Source organism: Paramisgurnus dabryanus, chromosome 5, assembly GCF_030506205.2.
Source record: "Paramisgurnus dabryanus chromosome 5, PD_genome_1.1, whole genome shotgun sequence".
NCBI classification, from domain to species: domain Eukaryota; kingdom Metazoa; phylum Chordata; class Actinopteri; order Cypriniformes; family Cobitidae; genus Paramisgurnus; species Paramisgurnus dabryanus.
Window position 1 is genome coordinate 4474276 of NC_133341.1, and position 15791 is coordinate 4490066.

The 15791-nt window shown below is 40.2% G+C and overlaps 1 protein-coding gene across 1 annotated transcript in view; it reads left to right on the top strand.

Moving 5' to 3' along the window:
• Positions 1-1023: 1023 nt before the first annotated feature.
• The window catches only part of LOC141279851 (adhesion G-protein coupled receptor V1-like), a 120727-nt gene continuing 105959 nt past the window's right edge, over positions 1024-15791 (top strand). Inside the window, exons 1-2 of the mRNA XM_073814793.1 lie at positions 1024-1029; positions 2696-2935. Coding sequence (XP_073670894.1) covers positions 1024-1029; positions 2696-2935 — 246 coding nt within the window. The remainder of the gene's footprint in view (positions 1030-2695; positions 2936-15791) is intronic.

Sequence of the window (15791 nt, forward strand, 5' to 3'; positions counted from 1 at the left end):
TTACATGCAACGCATTCCATACATTGCGCTTTACACGCGACGCCGTTTTATTATGAGCTCCGTGTTGTTTACACAGAGAGCTCCGCGTTGTTTACACAGAGAGCTCCGCGTTGTTTACACGGAGAGCTCGCGCACATTGACGCCATATGCGATGTGTTTTTAAAGTTCATACTCGCTTACAGAAACGCATTTAAAACAGAAGCTAGATGATAAGGGGAAGGGCATCTGAAAACAGTCATCTGAAAACAGCTTTTTATATAACTAATCATTGCAGATGTTTATCTTAGATACTAATTTAGTTTATGTACATGATAGTTTATCTGAATCTAGTGCTATCATTTACCTATCAGTTATGTATGTAAGGGTATTTCTGTGGACAATTTATGCTAACAGCTGTTCATAACTCTCTTACAGGTCTGCATCCCTCTCATCAGTACAAAACTATGAAGTGGAAAAACATATTCACACTTTTTGGACATAAAGTTATATGGTAACATGAGCCACATGAAGTTTACAGCTCTGTTGTTTATCAGTTTCTTATACAAGTTAAGTTTTTGAATAGGGTGTGTTTACAAATAAACTGAAAATGTCCTACTGACCTTCATTTCTATTTTGATTATATTGTTAACTTCTTAATAAACCTCAAACAAACATGTATACATTTGTCCTCACAATCTTTACTGTAGTTCCCTCCTGCCTCATTATGCAGCTCATTATGCAGCTCATTATGCGAGGCTTTGTTTGCTAGCTGTCAATTAATCCTTCTCGCATACGGCCCCTCTAAACAAAAAGTGTCTTACAATTTCTAAATCAATATATTGGTTTATGTGAATGAGTAGGCAGGATGATTTTCACATTTACATTAAAAAGAAAGGTACAGGATATTGTCTTCGTTCTGAGGACTTACTAGTTTTATCTGTCCCTCAAGTTCGGACTGAATTGGGAAAAGGGGCTTTTAAGTATGCGGCCCCCTGTGCTTTGAATCAGCTGCAAACAGTTTTGAACCTTAAGGAGCTAATCAAAATGGATGTAAATGCTTCGATTGATTATTGGAATGATCCTTGCTGTTTTTTATCGCATGAGATAATATATATATGAAACTTTGGATATTTTATAACCTTGTAATTTACTATTTATTGTACTATGTTTTATGTTACATGTTTCATGTTGTTATGTCTGTAACCTTGTTAATTTGTGCTGCTGCCTGTCTTGGCCAGAACGCTCTTGGAAAAGAGATTTTTAATCTCAATGAGTTTTCTTTCTGGTTAAATAAAGGTAATAATAATAACATCATTTTGAAGAAAAAACTCTAGACTACTAGATTCTGTTCAGGAAAGTCTTGTTAAAACATGTTTAGTATGGGTTTTGTGGACTTATATCAGTGAATTTTTGTTTTTTTTTAAAACCACACATGAACCTTTTTCTCTCAAAAATACAAACATGTACATACATGTAGCTCATATAATATTTTAGCCCAGTTTGTGCTGAACACAGTAGTATGAGACACTTGCCATTATTATGTTTTAAAGCAACTGAAAAAATACCAAATGTAAGAGCATGTCAGAACCTCTGACAGTGTCCCAAAATGGTCAGACCCCAGAGGGTTAATGTTAAAGGAATAGTCTACCCTTTTGCCATATTAAACTATGTTATTACCTCAACCTAGACGAATTAATACATACCTATTTTTTTTCAATGCGTGCACTGTTCAGCGCATTATGAATGTGTTAGCATTTAGCCTAGCCCCATTAATTCCTATGGTACCAAAAAAAAGTTTTATTTTGTGGCACCATACTTACTGGTATACTGTAACTGTAACTGTCTTTAAATAGGGAAAACACGGAAGTGTTTGGTGGCTTCCCTGTTTGGTACCATAGGAATGAATGGGGCTAGGCTAAATGCTAACACTTTCACAACACGCTGTACAGTGCACGCATTGAAAAAAGATAGGTATGTATTAATTTGTCTAGGTTGAGGTAATAACATAGTTTAATATGGCAAAAGGGTAGACTATTTCTATTTCTATTTCTAGACTATTTTTACATTTCTGCATGCTTTAAAAGCGAAACCAAAATACGCGGATGAAGACCCGTCTTTGCATTAGATCATTTATGACGGTTCACCTCTCAGAAAACATGCAAATAAATCATTTTAGATCTTTAATGACTATTTAGACTTTAGAGCATTGGATTTGCTAGAAGAGAGCTTAATGTTCTTATTTTTATGAAAACCTCTGACTCATTTAGACAGCACGGGTCACAGTAAGGCTGCGTCCTAATATATCCAACTGTAGCTTGGACCAAGAGCTTTGACTTAATCACCGTTAATAAAATGAGTGCCGTTAAAATGAATTTGCATGAACGCGTTATTAACGCATTCATTTTGACAGCCCATATATATATATATATATATATATATATATATAGTTATATTTAAAAGACCTTTCCAGTAAGAGATTGTTTCAGCATTGATAATATTAATTAATTATTTAATAAATTATATAATTTGCTTTTCCTCTTTTTTCTTTTTTTATGCTTTTATCCAATGCAGCTTACAGTGTCAACCTGGGCATCAAACCTTTAAAAAAGCCTGGTTCTACCAGCTGCTCTACTAAGATTTTGTTTTGTATTGTCGACTTTTTTTTCAAAGCATCTTTCTGACATGTGCTTGTGTCTTTCCCTGCTTTCTCCCTCAGGTAACCTGGCACATTTTAGGTCCAAACTCAAATGAGGTTTTGCCATCGGTAAACACAGACATTAGTGAACCAGTGAATGGTTCATTTAGTTTCAGAGATGGGGAAGGGGGCATCCGCAACATTGAGCTGAAGATTCTGCCTCATGGTGAGGTAGAGGTGACTGAGAAATTTATTGTTGTGCTGAGTATCCTCTCAGGAGAGCTGGATGTTGATCCCAAAGCTGGATTTGTCACACTCATGGTAAGTCGTGCTGACATTCATAAAAATGGCAATTAGCTGAATTAATTATAAAATTAAGCTCACTTAAAGTGCTGTGTGTAGATTGTAGCGGCATCTAGTGGTGAGATTGGAAAATGCAACCAGTGGCTCAGTCAACAGCTCACACCTCCCTTTCAAACCCCATAGAGAAGCGAGGACAAACATGTTGTCATCTGAGATGACATATTGAGAAAACACGCTCTATATAACAGTTTGTCCGTTAGGGCTTCTGTAGAAAAATAGCGGTGCAAAATTCCGCAGTGTATGTAGATAAAAACTGCTCATTCTACGGTTATCCAGTTTTTTTATTAAACTACCTGCTATATCTTAATAAACTTCACACTAGAAGGGGTTCAGGACAAGCACGGCAGATACAACTCGAGCCATTTAGATTTTTTATTTAGTACACATACACGCATGTACGCATTTAATATATGTTGTAGGCGAGTAATGTTACAACATATATAAAATATAACATAAATGTTCCCGAATCCTAAATAGGATAGTAAAATATACTTATTTCTTCAAATGCTCAAGTACATAAAATTAACATCCATCACTTATAATATAAATATATACAAACAGTAGTAACACCTGGTGGAAAGCTCTACACCTCCCACTTGGTCTACTGACTCTAAATCCAAGTAGGCCACCATAACCAAACAATTCACTTTTAGATATGATTTTTTTTCATGAACATGCAAATTACATTGTATACTTAGACATGAACATATTGAGGTAGTTTTAATGTCCAAAACAACACACGTTGACCTCCTTTACCGAAACACACTACCAGCCTCGGGGAGGATGGTAGAGGGGAAAGTCTTGATCCTTCACCGAAACACACCATGGTGGGGATCCTTTACCGAAACACAACATGGTGGGGACCCTTTACTGTTCCTCAACAGGAAGCAGAACCACTAACCTCCTAACATCCCTGTGGAGGATGGTGGAGGGTTAGTTATCCTCACATCGGTTCCTCTTGGACTTTTAGCTGGAAATCGGACAACTCCGACATGTTGACACTCTCACATCTCGTACACACCCCTTGCATCAGGACACACCTCCATGACTCGACCCAGCCTGAGCTGACCCCTCAGTGCGTTCTGATCAGCCAACCATACCAGATCACCCACCGCAACATTTCTAGCAGGCGCGTGCCACTTCTAGCGGATGTAGAGGTTTGGACCTGCCAGCTGGCTCCACTGCTTTCAGAACTTATCAACCTCAATCTGGATCGTTCTCAGATGCACAACGGGGTAAGTTGGATATTCAAACCCTCGGGAGTCCCCATTGGGCCCTGCACGACCAAGTAGAAGTGAGTTGGGAGTGATTACTTCCACTGTCTCTTCTTGTACCTGAGCTCTGGCGCCAATAGTTCTCTCATTTGACAGATTAGGTACAGAAGGGTCTGGAACTCCAGTGCTGTCAAATTCCTTTCCAACACTACTTAACGCCCTCTTGGGTACACAAACTGCTGCTTAAGCTGCCCCATTCCAATGGGGAGAATATGCCACATGAAACACCCACGTCCAGTTGGTTCCTTTTACTACCGATTACTTTTGGACCTGATCCTTGTCAATGCTACTCAGGAACTCGTAAAGCTCCTGTATTACTGGTCTGGCACCCACAAAACTGGTCCCTTGGTCTGACCAGAGCTTTCTTGGGTTACCTGTGAGGGCTGTAAAGCGCTGGTATGTTTCAGGAATCCTTACATAGACAGATCTTCTACAATGTCTTACAGTATCTTTAACAATATAGGGACAGAAAAGGTCTAACGTCGTAAACTCGAACGGTGCAGCTGGTTTAGTCTGCTCAAGGGTAAGTTCACCCATCACCTGTTTACACATTCTCGCTTTGATCTTCCGACGATGTATACAAGAATCAACAACATTCTTGGCTATCCTTGAACCTCTCACCACCCATGCTTTAGATCTCACCCAGAAGTGTGTGCCAGCAACCCCTTAATGGTTAGCTTCATGGGCCTCTCTTGTGAGAAGAGTGCTGATCCATGCCTTGTAGGGAACCAAAGTTACACCAATCTCTTCCTGGGTCAAATCCTGGACTCTACCATGAAACCTCAGGAGTCAACAAGCCTGTTTAACGTCGTCAAAGCAAATGTAGCTCCATCCTGGGCGGCTAAGCACAGGTCTGTCAATATCGCCTCCCACTTTGCTGGCTTGGAGGTCCGGCATACATGAGCCAACCACTTCTTTACAGCTGTGCAAACATAGCCAACTATTCCACAAAGTCTAGTGAGAGAACTGCACCTTGTTGGATCCACCTGGTTTATGAGCGCGGCTCCCCACAGAGTCTCCTCTTGCTTAATTTTAGTTAAGGTTGATATAATTCCAAGGACACTGAAGCCCCAGTAACTCCATCCGTGACTATTGGATCTTCACCACCAAGACTGCCAGGATTTAACAATTTTTTGGCTTGAATTCTGGTGAGGACTGCTGAAAAGGCCTTTCTCTGGAATTTACTCACTACCTCCCTAGCATCAGCTGCCACTTCTGAAGCGGACTTTATGGGCCAATCCTCGACTGGACTAGACAGAAACTCACTCAGCAGCTCAGAATCCTCACTTAGCAGTTCAGGAGAGCACCCTCTTGTGACTAGATCATCGACATTGACCTCGCCTGGTATCCACCACTAGTCAGTTACAGCTCCAGCCTTCTGAATCTCCCCGATTCGGTTCGGCAAAAAACATCTGGAAACCGTAGCTCGCCCTCTGGATGGCTCCAAGCACCATCTGACTGTCAATGAAATGATACCACTTATCCACGTCCAATCGTCCATGCTTCAGCACGTATCCTTTCAGACGTGTGGCAAAGACAGCTCCACATATCTCGTCCTTGACAGCATCACATTTCTGGTTGAGAGGAGTTAACTTGGCCTTTGACTCTACCAGCTGAGGGACCACACCATCTGATGTCTTTTTTATGTTTATTTGACAGGGACAATGCACAATATATAATTGGACCAGATTATAGCCACAAGGCTAATTTACATCTGTTGTCCCTGGACAGGAGTTGATGTTATAAGTCAAAAATAAAAAGTAAAAATATAATAATAATAGTAATACAATTAAACTAAATAATTCATAAAATAAAATAAAAAATAAACACAAATAAACACAGAGACAAGAATCAATGACAGGAAATGTTCACAATGCTGAATGAAAATAAAGTATAGCTGCGCCTGTTGTCATCTTATTTCTAATAAACTTAAAATTGAAGAGATTTTTTTTAATTGTTCCATTTCCTTTTTTTTATATGTTTTTTTAAAAGTCAAATTTGAGTCAACAATCGCAAGTACAGTACTGCACCATAGGACTCACAGCTTCCGTCAGAAAACGTGATTCCCCAGGGTCTACCCTTCCAACCAGAAGGCTTCTGTAGAACTTAATGCTACTCAGACGAGCATACTCTTTGAACAGCTCAATTGCCTTCCCTCTGAGCTCATCAGACAGAGGTTCATCCCAGGTATCCTTAGTAAGCTTGCCAGCTTCCTGGAAGGCTCTCCTCACAAGAATTACCCCTTTCTGTTTCACAGGAGTTACTAAACCGATCGGATCATACAGACCAGCGATTTGGCTCAGTAGAACACGACGAGTAAGCAGGTTTGGTGTTTTTACCTCTACTTCTCCATTGGTGAGGTCAACCTCCGTTCTCATCTTCTTCTTCCTACTGGAGAAGTTGATAGAGACCATCCCAAAGAGTTTGTCCTCTTGCACAAGGTTACCAACCCCCAGGGCTTTGTTATCTTCCTCCCTTAACTGGTTGGGCAACGTCAGAGTCACTGGCTTGGACCCTATCCCTTCTCTCCTCCCACTTTGACTAAACCGGATCCAAGGCTAGAGGTAGCAGCCTCCTTTTTTCAGTATCCTCTCACCTCTCTCTTGAATCTTGTCTAGACGGTGGAGGTCATTGTGGGATGTGAGAAGATCAGCGTTGTCCTCAAACTCTGGTGAGTCTCTCCATAGGAATTGATGCACATGGACTTCCTCCAGCCATACCGAATTACACATCTTGGTGATGTTTCTGATGGCCACATGTTCTCCCTCCCAAAACCTGAGGAACAGCGCTCCAATGGGATTTAAGACGTCTGGACCTTTGAGCAGAATGCTATTAATGCTAATCCCTCCAAACTCCTTGCTACTATTCCAGACGAGTAATACTGGCATAGTCACTGAATGGGGGTTTGCGGCGGTTAGGTGACTTACCCACCACACAGCACCTTTCCATTTCACATCCTTAGCAAGCTTTACAGCAGCTCCCCTCTCTACGATCTGGTGGACTTGCCTTATATAAGCCTTTTTGTCTCAGAGGGTCTTTCATGAGCCGCTTCTCAGTTCTCAGGAATGTTGTTTCCACAGCCTTTTGGTTGTTAGGAAGAGAGACTGTGTTTTTCTTGCAGGGATACTTCGCATCCCAGTGGGGCTGGTCGCTGTGAGCATCTCTTTCTCTGTAGGTTAGACCTGCCTTTATTATGTCCAGCTCTTTCTCATCAGCCAAGGACATCTCCTTTTCACTCGATGAGCACTTTCCACAGCGACATCCTCCACAGATAGGATCACAGGCAGCGGCGATGCTGTCCCACTTTAGCCACTCAAGGATCTCTTTACTGCACACTGATGTCGTTCGAACCTCCACTCTGTTTTCTTTCTCCAAATGGACTCCTGGCCTTCCCTGGAAGTGTTCTTCAACTACCGTCCTCATTGAATGAGCAAAATGTGTCTTCAATCGCCATGGGGCCACCTCCACGTCTTTAAAGAGGTCTGGATGTACACCACTCATGATCTTACCCAGAGGACCATCCCACAATACTATATTGCCAACCCTTTGCAGTCTTTGCGGAGCTAATCGACTTTTACGAGTGCTGATTATTAGATCAACCTTTTTTGGGCAGGCCAGTTCTCCCGGCTCCACTTCAGGGAAAAACTGCTCTAGCCACTTCGATTTCATCACTCTATCCACTTTGGCGATGTCTTCCATTCCATAGCAAATCATCTCATGAAGTTTCAGGGTTCCTCGGAAGGTCCACACTTTTATTTTCACGAGATACCTTTTTGTATCAACTTTCACCTTAATCGTTCCAACACCATATACGGCAAGGGAAACCCATTGGCTTTTCTGAAAGTTTTACAACCAAACAGTTTACCCCCATGATCTTTATCACCACACACGACACAGGGTAACTGTTTGGAGGCTCTCTTGACTTCACTTGCTGTAGTCTTAGTGAACGACTTCTCTCTCCATCTGTCACCTGGTTTCTCCCGGTGGCTTGATCTCTCAGGAGCATTGGCAGGCCATGGTTTGCTAGACAGCAACTGCTCCAACTTCACGAATATCGATTTTTGGTCTTCCAGGAACATTAATAGCCTGTTACATGGTTTCCTGGATTAACATCATTCGCAGGATTTTCCACACACATGAGCCACTCTCTTTTCATAAAATCGGGGAGTTTGCTCTCCAAAGACCGAATCACCAGTTGATTCCGTACAGCGTCTTTGCACCCCAGGTCTGAGAGGTCCAATACTGCACTCTCCACTGCCAGAATCAACTCTAAAGTTTCTTGTGGTTGATGGTTCTTTACAGCAGGTTGTGATTGAAGTTCCAACGCGATCTCTTTTGCCGTTTGTGCCTTGTCACCATAATGGTTCTCCAATTCCCTGAAGATATCATTTGCATATCTGCAGCGCAACATCCCGAGTTCACTTTTCACAGAGTTACTTAAACTATCTAGTGAGTGAAGTTTCTTGCATTCCCTTGACCCTGTAGGTTCTGCTTGCGCCTGGATACTTTCCCATTCAGCCTTCTAACGCCAATAACCTCTCCTGTCCTCAGAAAATTTTGGGTAAGCTTATGGGAGTGAGCTTTATTCTTGGTCGGGCCCACTGCGCACACACATACACAAAGATGGCCGCTACTGACTGAGTGTTCCAAAAGGTCTCAGCTGCTGCATTACAAAACATTAAAAGACTTCTTGAGTAGGTGCTATAAATTAATCTGATTTAAAGTTAAACTTAAAAGTATATTTTATTAGCAATTGAAAGGATTTCTATCAAATACTGTCACAATGGAGAATATGGATCAATGTGAGTTTTCCCTCCAAACAATCTTGGGTGCCATACAACAAAGTAAAATGGAAATGACACATATCCACACTATGTGACCAAATCACAGAGTTAAAGCATCGTGTAAGTGCCAATGAATGAAACGTGGAAGATCTGACTAAGCAAGTTGCTGTGCTTGAAAAGGAGAACACATACCTGAGGGAAAAAGCTGATGATGCCGAGAACAGGAGCAGGGCTAACAATCTTCGCTTCACTAATGTTTCGGAGCACAGTGAGGGCACCAACACGGCAGGCTTCATAATCCAGCTTCTAAACCACTTTTTCAGCAGTGACAGCTTCCTCACACCGCCAGTGATTGAAAAGGCTCATCGTTATCCTACATACAGCTCCATAAGTAATGAGAGATCCCCATGGACCATCCTTGTAAACTTTCTACACTTCAGTATAAGGTTGAAATCTTGCATTTCGCGAGAGAGAAAAAAGAGCTCAGCTTCCAAGGCAGACGCATATACATCAATCCTGACTTTAGCGTAGATCTGCTTAAAAGACGCCGCCAATACAATGACATCAAGAAAAGGTTGCGTGAGGCAGGAAAAAGCTACTCCTTACTATACCCTGCTACTCTGAGAGTCATCATTGATGGCAAACCCAAGCTTTTTGGTACTCCCGGGGAAGCTTCTGAGTTTCTTCGGGATTTCGTCTCTTCTCCATGATGTAACTTTTAACTCTGGTCATCCTTCGAATGGCTGAATAACGTTTTGACATTACGAAAGATACACCATATGGGGTAAATACTTTAAACTTCTTATTAAGTGTGCTTGCAAAAGCACACTTATTGTTCTTCTTAAGTTTTATTATTAAGTGTGCTTGCAAAAGCACACTTATTGTTCTTCTTAAGTTTTATTATTATTATTATTATTCCTGGGTAGATTTTGTGTCAGCTCTAGCGACTAGACCGTTTGACACAGAGACACCGTTCAAACTTTAAAATGTTCAGGCAGTACCGGTGTAAGTTGCTTGAGAAGATGAAGTCACAGATCCATGTCGTTCGTCCGCCATATTGGATAGAACACAAAACCTTAAAAAAGTTTCACCGGTCACAAATTTTGTCCAAACTTTACGAAGCGCCACGTACACGATCCTTGGACCAAGCGTAGTCACCAAACAGGAAGTAGTATATATCTCAGGATCTTTTTAACATTTTTTATATAAACTGGGGACTCCAATGTGAAGATGCCCAAGATAAAAAAAAACATTGCAGTAACATGTCTATATTATGTTATTTTCACTTTAAAATATCCAATCCATACATATCTATGTAAATAAGAAAAAGCAAGGCGTCTTCACCACTAGAGGGCAGCCTTTACGTTCAAACGTGATTTCACATGTGACTAGACAGAAACTGACTGTGTGAATACGGTATTGAAAAACTATATATATATATCTAGTATTATTTGATACTAAATCCGATGGAATATTAATACTTATATACGTTTTTGCACAAAACTGCAAATGGATTTTATATTCTGAACGCTTATGAATCAACGCGAGCTCTCTGGAGAACGTGCAGTCTCACATACAGGTATGTTTCGGGGATTCAGACGTAAAACCCTTTCTTTTATTTCAGTGATATATGGCATGACAAGTTTAATTCCCCTTTTCATCAATGTAATACATTGTAAACGTATTGGTTTAAGACGCGTAGGATTCGCACGCGTCAGGATCGCGTCAGGATCGCGTCAGGATCGCGTCGGCTCTATGACAGCTGCATGGTTTAAATGATTGTGAATTCACGCGAAAAAGTGTCACTTTAACGTTACCTTAAATCATGCATGTGACGCCAAGTGTATTTAAACAGTCATGACTTTAAGAAATGTATGACACATTTAAAACACAGCTTGCCAAAAGATTTACATAATCTTCAGATACAGTAGAAAGCTATATATCTAAATCGTATGCTTAACTACTGTTGAACGGGAACACAATCGATTACATTATGCTGTCAATCATTGAGTGAAATATTTTCTTTTATCGTAAATTTCAGAGAAACAGTTGTTAGAGGCGTCGCCAGCCTCAAGCCCTGAATGTACTGCAATATGACCTGGGCTCATTTCAGTCAGCTTTAGGAAAGAACTAGAGGCTTCCTTAAATTCATGTAATAGAGATGCATGTCATTAACAGGGCTCTACAGTGCGAGTATTTCACTCGCATTTGCGCCTAAAAATAGTTATGTACGAACTTGTAAAATAATTTAGGAGCACAGTGCGCGAGTGACGGGCTGTTCTCATTACACTGAACATCAGCGAAGCATTGATTTCACATGAAAAGCAAGAGGACAGGGTCGCAATCTTGATGTGCGTGCATCTGTTTTATACAACATGAGATGGAGAGCGCAAGTCACCCTTCACGTGTATTCGCGCTTTGGTCCGCCCGCGTCAAGATGCAAAGACTGACAGTGGTGAGTTAAGAGACCACTGACTCTATGGCTGTTTTAACTTTATTGTATTTCCAGCTTACAACAGCACCTTTTCCGACAGTTGTTGTCTGATATGTCGGCTCAATGATCACTTGCTTATCCACAATGACATTAGATGTCTTAATAAAGGAAACGATTTTTGTGAACTAGATAAAAGATCCTGGCGTTTCTCCGAAGTTCAAAGCAGACAAAGGCTCAAATATTATGCGAGTCATCGTTCTCACACAAGAATGCAATTTAAACGAGTAACAGTTAATCGCCCATTGCTCACAGCCCAGCACCTGCACCACTGTATGTGTATCGCGCTGACAAACATACACCTGATTTTACTGCCCTGACGAAATCTAAAAGTATAATTTCTCTTATTAGAAGCTAGCCTAATGTTTGCCAGTTATTAAGATGGCGGTTGTAGTTTAAAGGTTCTCTAAGCGAATTCACGCGTTTTAGACCATAAAACATTTTTTGTTACATACAGCGCACATCTCCTCACTATCTGCTTGCTACCTGACCGCTGATCATACTGTAAAAAAACGAGATCTCTGTAGACAGCCCAGGCTCTACAAACTTCAATATACACACAGTGGCCAAACCTGCACCACAAAACAAAATTTTACAGCCAATAAACGCCAAGAAGGATTTGGGGGTGGGGGTTGGTCGCGTTCACGGAAGCACGGAAAGGAGGGGGAGGGGTTAGCTACGCTCCGTTTGGTTGAAAACAGTTTAAATATCAACAACAATTGACGTCGAACATATTCGCTTAGAGAGCCTTTAAATAGAGGTAGTGAAATAATTAGCTTTGACAATAAACTGCATTAAACAATGTTATGTTCCATATTATAAACTTTTGGTTATGTGTACTTAAGTGACTAAATAAGTTAAATTTTCAATGAGTGTGATATGGCTCTTATTTAAAATGTTACTGTAACAACACGTAAAACATTTCCTCGGTGGATATGATTTGGTCTTCCGACCTTTCGCCATCGAGTCAGTTTTGTTTTGAGTAATAAAAGCAGGGAGACAGTTTAAAGACAGAACTGTCTCCCTGCTCTCCAGTAACGCGTAACTTATGTTGTTATGCAGTTTTAAAATACAAAATACGAACATGTCTGGATGTAAAAAAAAAATTGTGGGGGGAGGTGCCCTTTTTTAGGTTACAGCAACTGCCCCTTAAAATTCCTGTGCACAAATTTCACAAATCACGTTCGTGACCGCACCAGAGCAAGCACACTTTTGCAGTTCCTCGGGAAATGCATTTTTTCTAGTTATTAAGTGTGCTTGCAAAAGCACACTTATTGTTCTTCTTAAGTTTTATTAATTGTGCTTGCAAAAGCACACTTATTGTTCTTCTTAAGTTTTATTAAGTGTGCTTGCAAAAGCACACTTATTGTTCTTCTTAAGTTTTATTATTCTTATTATTATTATTATTCCCGGGTAGATTTTTTGTGTCAGCTCTAGCGACCAGACCGTTTGACGCAGAGACACCGAGCGCGAGTCACCCCTTCACGTGTATTCGCGCTTTGGTCTGCCTGCGTCAAGATGCGAAGACTGACAGTGGCGAGTTAAGAGACCACAAACTCTATGGCTGTTTTAACTTTATTTATTGTATTTCCAGCTTACAATAACAACTTCTTTTCCGACAGTTGTTGTCTGATATGTCGGCTCAATTATGACTTGCTTATCCACAATGACATTAGACGTCTTAATAAATGAAACGATTTTTGTGAACAAGCTGGCGTTTCTCCGAAGTTCAAAGCAGACAAAGGCTCCAGAAGGCTCAAATATTATGTGAGTCATCGTTCTCACACAAGAGTGCAATTTAAACGAGTAAGTTAATCGCCTATCGCTCACAGCCCAGCACCTGCACCACTGTATGCGTATCGCGCTGACAAACATACACCTGATTTAACTGCCCTGACGAAATCTAAAAGTATAATTTCTCTTATTAGAAGCTAGCTTAATGTTTGCCAGTTATTAAGTTGGCGGTTGTAGTTTAAATAGAGGTCGTGAAATAATTAGCATTGACAAAAAACTGCATAAAACAATGTTATGTTCCATATTATAAACTTTTGGTTATGTGTGCTTGTGAGTAAATAAATTAAATTCTCAATGAGTGTGATATGGTTCTTATTTACCCCTTTAAATGTAGAATAAAGCTTACTCGGGTATCTTACAATGCACTTATGTTGTTATGCAGTTTTAAAATACAAAATACGAACATGTCTGGATGTAGATAAAGCCTACTTGGTCATACAACAAGTTTTGTTGTATGCAGTTTGAAAATACATGTTTGTAGAAAAATTATATTGTACAATGCACTGATTTTGTTGTTATGCAGTTTCAAAATACAACATGAGTATGTTTAAATGTATATGTAGTCATCATCACTGATATAACTCTGGCCCCCATGACACACTATTGAACAGCCCTGTCTTAGACGCTCAACACACAATCATATTCATAAATAGTAAAGAAATGCAATGATATTAGGCTATCAGTGCTGCTGTCGCTCTTTCTTATTTTGAAAATTAGCTTATGATCAATAAAATGCAGCTTTTATCTGCTGCTTTTGGTGACGTGAACTCTGGCCTACATTAAAGGTGCAGTGTGTAATTTTTAGAAGGATCTCTTGACAGAAATGCAAAATAATATACAAAACTATATTATCAGGGGTGTATAAAGACCTTTCATAATGAACCGTTATGTTTTTATTACTTTAGAATGAGACGTTTTTATGTACATACACCGAGGGTCCCCCTCCATGGAAGTCGCCATTTTGTGCCACCATGTTTCTATAGTCTTAACGGACAAACTTTTTTATTACGTTGTCTCCAATCATGACATGTTTGTCTGGTGGTGGCTACCGTAGCTTCTCTATGCATTTCAAAAGCAAGGGGTGAGCTGTGAACTGAGCACAACATGGATTCAGCCAGTCGAGCGACTCGACCGTATGTATTTTAAATAGCAGATTCTACACTTGCGAGAATACTTTGATTAGTGGGTGGAAGTAATTACACATAAATGAGCACATACTTTTGAAAGAAAACATGGGTTTTTGCTAAGATTTAACCCAAAAAAGTACACAGTGGAGCTTTAAGTACTAAAAAAGAATTTTTGGTATATTATGTACAAAACTAGTGTGTGAAAATAGAGCACTTTAAAGGGATTGTTCACCCAAAATTAAAATTATTTAAATTACAATTCTAATTTATTTTTATAAGAAAACACTGAACATGTGCAGCACAGCCATTAAAATTGGTTCTAGGCTAGCTAGAGCAGGTGATGTAGGCTACTGATCCCTGTATTTACATAAAATGGTCTGGGCTAAGCCCCGGATGTCCTTCAATGCTGGAAACGCCCCTGGTTACAAGCCTGTGTACATTTGTGTGTGTGTGTGTGTGTGTGTGTGTGTGTGTGGGGGAGTTGGTCTATGTGGTTTACGAGGACATGAATAGTGTATAATAACATGTTTATTATGCTATAAAGGTGGTTTACGGGGACACAGAGAGTGTCCTCATAAACGGAAAAGCTAAAAAAACATACTAAATGGTAGTTTTTCATAGATTAAAGACTGGCAACAGGTTTTTGTGACATTGGGGTTAGGGATTGAGGCGGGTAAGGGAAATAGAATATAACAGTTTGGACAGTATAAAATGCATTGCGTCTATGGAGATGTCCCTGTAAACCACATACACCAACATGTGTGTGTGTGTGTGTGTGTGTGTGTGTGTGTGTGTGTGTGTGTGTGTGTGTGTGTGTCTCAGCAATGCTTTCACAATGCGAGGATTTGATTTCCAATACAAGGATGCACAAGATAAAAAAATATTCTAAAATTTTACATTTCACAAATCACGTTAGTGACCGCACCAGAGCAAGCACACTTTTGCAGTTCGTCCCGAAATGCATTTTCTAGTTAAGTGTGCTTGCAAAAGCACACTTATTGTTCTTCTTAAGTTTTATTATTATCTTTTTTATTATTTTTCCCGGGTAGATTTTTTTGGCCAGCTCTAGCGACTAGACCGTTTGACACAGAGACACCGTTCAAACTTTAAAATGTTCGGGCAGTACCGGTGTAAGTTGCTTGAGAAGATGAAGTCACAGATCGATGTCGTTCTTCCGCCATATTGGATAGAACACAAAACCTTAAAAAAGTTTCACAGGTCACAAATTTTGTCCAAACTTCACGAAAATCGACGTACACGATCCTTGGACCAAGCCTCACAAAAGTTACTAGAAGGATTTTTGATTTTCGGAAGCGTTTTCCCGTCACAGCCCAAACTAAATGT